Consider the following 9,192-nt stretch of genomic DNA (forward strand, 5'->3'; position numbering starts at 1 on the left):
AGCTTCCTAGTCTCTAAACCTGTAAGCAATAAATTTCATTTTCTTACAAATTACCCAGTTCCAGGTATTTTGTTATACGCAATGGAAATGGACTAATACAGAAAATTGGTACCAGAGAAGTGGAGTGTTGCTTATGACAAATACTTGAAAATGTAGAAGCAGCTTTGGAACTTGGTGTTGAGCAGAAGCTAGAGGAATTTGGAAGAATGAGCTAGGAAAAGCCTAGATGCTGGTGGAAGTATAGAAGACAAGAAAACCAGGGAAACTTTGAAATATTTTATAGACCAGTTAAATGGTGGTGACCAGAATGCTTATGGAAATACGGACTGTAAAGACCATTCTAAGGAGGTCTCATATAGAAATAAGGAGTTTATTGGGCAGTGGGGCAAAGATTGCCCTTGCTATTAACAGGCAAAGAATTTGGCTGCTCCAGCTGTGGCTAAATTGGCCCCAGGTGTGGCTGGACCTGCAGCTTTGGAAAATATAAGCCGGAAGCCTTAGCAGCATCCATGTGGTATTAGGTCTGCAGGCTCATAGAATGCCAGAGCTGTGGAGGCTTGGGTGCCTCCACCCCAATTTCAAAGGATGTATGGAAAAAGCCTGGGGACCAAAGAAGAGATCTGTCATGGGATGGAGTCACCACACAGAGCCTTCACTAGAGTGATGCCAAGAGGAAATGTGGGGACAGAGTTGCTGCAGAAAAACCCTACCAGTGCCATGCCTACTGGAGCCATGGGAGTGGGACTGCCATGGAGACCCCAGTACTACAGAGTTACCAGCGTGCAATGCCAGCCTGCCAGAGCTGAAGAATGGCCTCAGACCAGGAAAGCAATAGGAGCTGAGCTGCCCAAGGACCTGGGAAACCAACCCCCACAACAGCATGCAGAAAACTTGAACATGGAGTCAAGGTACATGATTCACCAGCTGTAAGATTTGATACCTGCCCTGCTGGGTTTCGGACTTAAGACCTGTTACCCCTTTCTTTTGGCCTATTTCTTCTTTGTTAAATGAAAATATGTACTTTATGTTTGTCCCACCATTGTATCCTGGAAATAGATAATTTGTTTTGAATTCACAGATGGGACTTTGAATGTTGGACTTTTAAGTAGAAACAAATTAAGACTTTGGGGATGAAATGAATATATTTGTATGAGAAAACGACATGAGTTTTGGGAGACCAGGAGTGGAATGCCGTTGAATTTCTTCCCAAAACTTAATCCTCACTGTAACTGTTGAGGGTGGGAAATCCTATTATGGTAATTGAAAGGGGGGGCCTTGAAGAGGTGATCATATTGTAGGACCCTGCCATAGTGAATGGATTAATAATGGTGGCCAGGGACGTGGTTCTGAGGGCTTTACAAGGAGAGTGACTGAGGAAGTTAGTCTCTCTGTTCTGCCATTTTCTGCCATGTGAGACCCTTAGGTCACTGTCGCCACCACCAAGACCCTCAACAGATGTGTTCCTTGGACTTTGGACTTCCCAGCCTCTGAAACTGTAAGCAATAAATTTCATTTTCTTGCAAATTACCCAGTTCCAGGTATTTTGTTATAAGCAACAGAAATGAACTAATACAGGGCTCATAAAACCTGTTTTTCTTCCCATTATATCAGAAATCAGTTAGTTAGCTATTCTGTTTTTGTGTTAGCTAACTCCGATTAAATACTTGAAAAAATAAAGAAAATATAACTATTTTCTGTTGATTGATGTATATCTCCATTCCAAAGGAAGCCCATCTTAGCTGCTCATGTTTGAAAAATGCCATGAGAGAGTGAGTGGGTTTCCTATCTAATGATTGAGATAAGATCATGGTCAGAAAGGGATTTTGTTCCTGGAATAAAATTTATATTAAAACCAGCTCTCACTTGGGTGGCTCTGTGTGAAAGAGTCTAGCATACCACTTGATATGAAGTCGGTATTCGTGGACATAATTTTTCCTTTTTCTTCCTTCCTATATAATCATGAGAGTTAATGATTTTAGAGATGAATTTTGGTATCTCAATGAACCATAATGTAAAAAACTATTTATGGTTACAAATGGATTAAGTACATAGTTACTTTCACAGTCATATTTTTAGAAACAGTACAATGATAAATCCTCCCCTTACAAAGCTTTGTGAGGATTTAAAAGAGATTACACGCCTGATTAAACTCACAAAACAGAAAGTCAAATTTTTCCTAACAAATAGCGGCATGCTTGTATACATATGTTCTGCACAAGCAAATTTATGTCTGTGGTATTCCTTTTAATAAGGAAAAACAAAACGATGATGTTGCTTTTACAACAGCAGCCATATCAGAAATTGCTCAGCTAATTACAAATAGAACATAAATGTCCACATTTCCTGAGTGTAAGTTGTGTTGTCAACACATTTTTAATAAAAGTGCCAGTTCTTACTAAGTCCACTAATTTTCATAAGAATGACAATGAAAAATAAATATTCTTAGAGTTTTACAAAAGTGCATTGAAGAAACTTATTCAATCAAATGTTCCTACTCTGGGAGAATCGGGGAGGATTGTCATTGACATCAGTCAGCGTGATGTTCACTGTGGTGGTCCCAGATAATCCTCCCATCTGGCCGCCCATGTCCTTTGCTTGAATCACCACTTGGTACTGCTCCCTGTTTTCTCGATCCATGTTGAGCAAAGCTGTCTTGATGATACCTATGGATGTAAAATTGAGGAGCAGAAAGGGATGCATTAAGAACGCTTTATAGAATCATTTATTTATGCAAACAAACATAGACTGTCACTCACAATATGCAAAACACTATGCAGATGTCATGGTGATATAAAGATGATTATATACAGCCTTTATCCTGAAGGATATTACAACTACACCAAGGAAATAGATACATTAAAAAAGCCTGTAATTCAAGGAGAATGAAAATAAGCCCAAGTCAAATCCTGCAATAGGATTGACTGAAAGTAGTATAAATGTTAAGTGTTATAGGATGACACAGCAAAATATCACTTGGTATGTGGCAATAAAGGTATACCACAGTAGCTGCTTGATAAAAGACATTTAGGTGTATTATGAGAAAATTGGTAAGAAAGCCAACTACTTGAATTGACTTGAGTTTCACATACTGAATTGGCTAATTGCTCCTCAAACTTACCTACCATAATGAATGTTCTGAGGATTTTCTAAATCACAAAACTATGGTCTTAAGTTGGGGCCGGCCCGGTGGCGCGCTGCGCTAGTGCGCCGCTTGGGAAGCGCAGCTGCGCTCCCGCCGAGGGTTCGGATCCCACATATAGACCGGTTCCCGCTCACTGGCTGAGCGAGGCGCGGGGGCAACGCCCAGGGTTGCGATCCCGTTGCCGGTCCCGGTCCGGTACGGGGGGGACACTGAGGGTTGCGATCCGTTGCCGGACACAGAAAAAGACAAAAAAAAAAAAAAAACAAATAAAAACTATGGTCTTAAGAAAACCCAGCATCAATTCTCTCATAATTATCTTCTCGTATGATCGTAAAGAATTTGGGTTCTTCTAAACCTGATGTGCACATTAGTTCAGCTGGTCCCAACAGTAACCAACATTTTTAAGTTAGGTTAAATTTATCTCTATTGTTAGGTAGTTATAACATAATTAGTTAAAAGAACTTCTAAAGGTTCACCTAATCTTTATGTAGAGTTTATGCTTAAATTGGCTTTCTTTCAAAAATCACTGGAGAAGCCTTTGTAACCTTCTCTGGTAGCACATTCCAGTGCTTAACAAGTAATGAAGCTGAAAATATCCTTTTTTATTTTTAACAAGAATACCTCAGACAACAGGTCAATTTTATTCCTGTAGTCCTGGCTTCAGTGGAAAGTGTGGCTCTTTCCGTTCTCCAAATAATAGTATTTCTCTATTTAAACACGGGAGATCACCTTAGCCTTTTGTCCTTTAAGTGGAATAATTCTAATTTTTCATCCTCATTGTTTTTCAACTCAACATGTCCTTTCTCCTTGGGATTCTTTCCAAGTTCATTGCACCTCTTATCATACAGATTTGCAACTGGATATAGTAACCTAGAAAGGTTTGGATTTCTACTACTAATAATGGATGTTAGAAAAATGTATAAGAGGAATTTGACTCCTATTATGATAGCAAAAATATGTGCAGAATTTGCTCTATAATACAAATAATATTTACTAAAAAACAAATCATCATATGGTAGTATGCTACTTTATGGAGAAATATAGAAAATGAGATGTTGAAAAAAGGATTTTCTAAGGCAACCCACTTTGTTAGGGTTTTATCGTTTGGATAGGCTAGACAATGATGTGATAACAAACAATGCAAAATCTCAGCGGATTAACTAGTTTATTTTTTGCTCATGATCCACGCAGGCAAGCAGGATGCTCTGTTCATGACACCCTTCAGACATCCAGGCTCAACACTGGTTTCCATGATCACCGTGGCAAGGGGAAGGGATGTGGTGGATTGTGCACCAGCCATGAAGGTTCTTTTTTTTTTTTTTCAAAGATGACTGGTAAGGGGATCTTAACCCTTGACTTGGTGTTGTCAGCACCATGTTCTCCCAAGTGAGCAAACGGGCCATCCCTATATAGTGATCCGAACCCATGGCCTTGGTGTTATCAGCAGCACATTCTCCCGAGTGAGCCACGGGCCGGCCCTACCAGCCATGAAGGTTCTGCTTGGAAATGACTTGCATCACTGACACAGTTTATTCACCTAAATAAATCTCATGGCTGTGTCTAGCTTTAGAGCAGAATAGAGAGATGCAATCCTACCAAATAACTAGAAGAAGGTTCGGAATATCTCTAAACAGCCCTAATAGCTATCAGAAGGGGGTGGTCTTTTAGCTTCACCCCAAACTGGAAGAAAAGTAAAGCAGTGTATAATTTTTCTGAATCTCTCCTGTATAACATGGTAAATAAAAGACTTATTGTCAGATTTCTTGATTAAAATGATCTGGATGTCATGTGTACAAATATATCATTAATGTTGGGCAGATGAATACAGGAAAATTCAGTCACACTGATTGTTTTTATTAAAAAATATGCTAGCTCCTCTGAGTATGTCAATTAAAATTAAAGGTTGTGAAAAAGAAAATCAAAAAGGAATTCTAACCTGTTTCTGATTCAACTGAAAAATAGGGCTGTCCCTGTAGGATACTATAGACAACTTTAGCACTGTTCCCATACGTTGGATCATCAGCATCAGTTGCAGTGACTTGGACAACAAATGTGCCTGAAATGACAGAAACATAAACTGAAAATAAATTAAGGGTCCATTATGATCCTTGATACACACACATAAAAAGAAAGCACAATCTTCATTTTGTACAAAACTTATCGGAAGGAAGTGGAGAACTTCAGTAGGATGCTAGGTTAAAAAGCCTTGGATTCCTCACTCTGAAGGATCAACATTTATAAGTAATGATACTTATATTAAGTATAATTATGACGATTAAGCAAAGCATGGGAATGATCATGACTTCGGGTGGAACTGATTCCAACCCATCTCCAACAGTGGAATTTGACTGGACTTTTGCTATAGTGATTCCTTCAAGTTCCCCAAGACCAAGTCAACCAGAATCTTGAGTCACTTTGTCCACAGTCATTAGTTTCAGAGTTGTCCAATCGGGGGACCCCTCATGATTTTGCTGGAAGTGCTATCATAGATGCTCTTTCTCGTGATTGTAGTGTGCTGATGGGAAGCCACAATTGTGGCAGCTATTTCATGATCTTAGAAAGGCCAGCCTGGGGACAAAGCTGAACAGAACAGGAAATTACAGAGAAATAGCTAGGACTCAGATTAAATCTCAGGTCCAAAGCCCACTGTACTTTTGGACTTAAGTAATGTGACCAATAAATACTTTAATTGTTTAGTTTGAGTTGGGTTTCCTGTTAATTGCCAATAAAAGCATCATAAATGATAAATCTATCTGACAATTCTAAGAGGTTGAAAAACCTTGAACCTTAAAAGAGGTAGTTTTGGATCAAATAAAGAATTAATTGGAACAGCAGAGCATAAACATCTGGAAGCTATAATTCTGAAAGATGATTATAATTAAATATACAAAGAAGACTTTTATATTTTAGATCAGCATTCTTATTTTAGGGACCATAGTCACCTAATAACGTTCAAAATATCCCTAACACCCCTGATATTCCCTGAACATTTTCTGTGTATGAAAACATGTCTATTTCACTGAAGAGAATGTTCATAGATTTTATCTGATTCTAAAGGGGTATGTGACTTCCAAAAAGAATAAGACCTTCTGATTGAGATCATTTTACGGCTGACTTTTGATTCTCATACAGATAAGCAGTAAGCATACTGCAAGAGTTCTCCTGCCTACGATAAGAGCAGGGAAGTTACATCTAGGGACTATTAGAATGTCTGCATTGCTTTTGTAATGTCTAAGCAATTTCACTTATTGAAGAAAGAGATTGTACTGTGTTAGGGTTGGATGCTCTGGATATATAGTATTGATACATGATACAGGGCAGCCACTCTTGCAGTTTGGCAAGGGAGGTGGGGTGAATGAGAGCATCATATGATCTCAGAGTGAGAGCTAATTAAGAAGTCCACAAACACCCAAGTTCTTATTTGACATTAATACAAAATTCGATTGCTTTTAGAGTATGATTGTCTGGATGTTTTAAGTGCCTATTATTTGCCAGATATTTACCCCAGGTACTAGGAGTCTACACCTTTTTTCTCATCTAATCCTCATGATAATCCTTAGGAGCTGACGTTTATTATTTATTTTTTATAGATATAGGACTGGAGGATCAGAAAAATCAAGTAATTTGCCCAAAGCTATGCTGCTGGTTATTAGTGGAGATGGTTTCAAATTCAGGTCTGTTTGATGTCAAAGTCCATTTTCACCCCTCTGCTTTTGTCCCACTAACTTAACGTAATTTCTTTAAGATGTCTTTATATATCACAATGATGACAAGTTAATTTATGATAATGAGGAATATTAGCATAATTGTGCCTGCGTGCAAATTGGCAAAAGCCTTTCTTTTCTCAAGACATGTTACTGCCAGCTACCTCCAAATATTTGTAATACATATTTAATTGTAAGATGGCTTCAAAAGTGAACAGCACCCCCTAGAGTTGTGCAGTGCATGATCTGCACAGCTGCTTACAGTTCCTGGGTGGTGCTGATGACACTACCCTCCGTTCTGCTTTTTACCACCTAGAGGAAAAATATCTTTTTCCCTTAACAAACCTCCTTCTTTAAAGAATTCCAATCCCCCTCTTTGCTTTGGTAATGGATTTTTCTAACAAAACAAAGTAGCTTCAAGTAATGAGATGAACAATTTCTTCATGAGAAAAATTAGGATGTTTTATAATCATTTCTGTGGATCGGTCATTTTCTAAGCCCTGGATCTGTGAACTACAGATCTCTGATACCCGACTGAGAGAATTATAGAAAAGTTGTTATGTAATTTCAGCCCTTCGGAATTTGACAGAGTGAAAATAAAAATAACTGTTTTATAATCATTTCTGTGGATCGGTCATTTTCTAAGCCCTGGATCTGTGAACTACAGATCTCTGATACCAGACTGAGAGAATCATAGAAAAGTTGTTATGTAATTTCAGCCCTTCGGAATTTGACAGAGTGAAAATAAAAATAACCCTCTACATGAGTCGTTTACAATTTGTCTCAGTCTCCTCTGAAGTATTTCAATGTGGCTAAGAGTGATGTCACTGGGTTTTTTCTCTTAATTTAAATGCTGTTTATTTTCTCCCTATTTAAACAAATTGAATCCACACATAAGCTTAAAATTGGTAGTGGAAATTGTGCATAAAATATTAATTCATCATATTAATGTCATGAAAGTCTCTTCATTTCCATCAATTAGTAAAGGATATGTCCCCTAGACATCATCTGCATATGGTTTATGGATTTTCTAAAAAGCTTTCTTTGAATCTCCTTCCCACATACACAGTTATTTAAGGGAACCATCACTCCTCTTCAGACTGGACTGTAAACTCACTGGGGAGGTCCTTCCCTAATACCAGTGTGAGCCAAGAGAAATGGAGAAGGCTGCCTTTCAGCCCAAGAGATACAGTGGGAGTTTCGGGGGGAGGGAAAGCCGATGAGAGGCCCTGCCATTTTTCATACCCTCATCACTAGAAGAAATGCTGCTTCCTGAAAAATAATAACAAAATAAGGCTAGAGTGATGCTAGGAAACGCAGGAAACGTGGGGCACTTACAAAAAGGACATACATGGATTGTTTGAAATATGATACTTTTAGAATTTAGCATCGAGATTCACTCAACCCAGTGAATTTCACTCATGAGATTCTTTCCTCAGTGGATGCACCAGAGGAGAACCAGGTTTTGGTTGAAATCACATCTCACTCACCGACATCAGACATTTCGGGGACAGTGGCTGTGTAAACCTCCTTAGTGAATATTGGTTCGTTGTCGTTGATGTCATGAATTTTGATGATGAATTCAGACTCGGGCTCCACAGGTCTACCTGTCTTTCTGTTTATAGCTTGAGCTCGAAGGATGTAAACGGGTTTTTCTTCCCTGTCCAGCCTCTTGGTGGCCTGTATGTCACCTGTGTTTTCATTGATAATGAAGAGATCTCCTGCTCCATCTCCTGAAAGGATATATTTAAGTGATCCATCTCCTCTATCCTGGTCTGAATGTAACTAGTGTAGAAAAAAAAAAAATTAAAGAAAGTAAAAGTCAAGCATGTGATCCCAAACCATCTTTGTCTTACATTAACTTTCATTCAATGCTGTCTAAGGCGTACATGTTTTTTTTTCTTTTTCTTTTTACTATTTACATAACTCCTCAATAGTAAATGCCATTCATTAATGAACATGTTACCTTATTACCATAGAATTTTCCAGAACTGGAACAGAGTTTGAGGGAAAATTTAGTCATTCTGCTTCTTATTTTGAAGAACAGAATAACACTAAGGCCAGAGCAATAGCAAGATGCCAAAGGACATATTAGCCTGATTGGAATGAAGCTATTTTGATTATTTTCACTACAGTTTTCAGATTCTACTAATACACTCTCTTTCTCACTTGTATACAGACAAACATGCCATGTAAACATCATACCATTGAAAAAGGACTTTGGTTTTTGAATCAGAGAGACCCGGGTACCTTCTGCTTCTTACACTTTATTAACTTGGTGAATTTAGGGAATCTAGGCCATCCTTTGAGTCTTTAGCAATAGAGATTATAATCTTTTTTCTGGGA

At 38.4% G+C, this 9,192-nt stretch overlaps 1 protein-coding gene across 1 annotated transcript in view; it reads right to left on the minus strand.

Annotated features, from left to right (window-relative positions):
• Nucleotides 1-8,629, minus strand: part of CDH6 (cadherin 6, type 2, K-cadherin (fetal kidney)) — a 28,637-nt gene extending 20,008 nt beyond the window's left edge. The window contains exons 1-3 of the mRNA XM_008588924.1: nucleotides 8,337-8,629; nucleotides 5,079-5,198; nucleotides 2,496-2,663 (exon numbers count right to left, since the gene is read on the minus strand). Of these exons, the coding sequence (XP_008587146.1) occupies nucleotides 2,496-2,663; nucleotides 5,079-5,198; nucleotides 8,337-8,349 (301 nt within the window). The 5' untranslated portion in view covers nucleotides 8,350-8,629. The remainder of the gene's footprint in view (nucleotides 1-2,495; nucleotides 2,664-5,078; nucleotides 5,199-8,336) is intronic.
• Between the last annotated feature and the right edge of the window lie 563 nt (nucleotides 8,630-9,192).

Source organism: Galeopterus variegatus, unplaced genomic scaffold (genome assembly GCF_000696425.1).
Source record: "Galeopterus variegatus unplaced genomic scaffold, G_variegatus-3.0.2 Scaffold5104, whole genome shotgun sequence".
Taxonomy (NCBI): domain Eukaryota; kingdom Metazoa; phylum Chordata; class Mammalia; order Dermoptera; family Cynocephalidae; genus Galeopterus; species Galeopterus variegatus.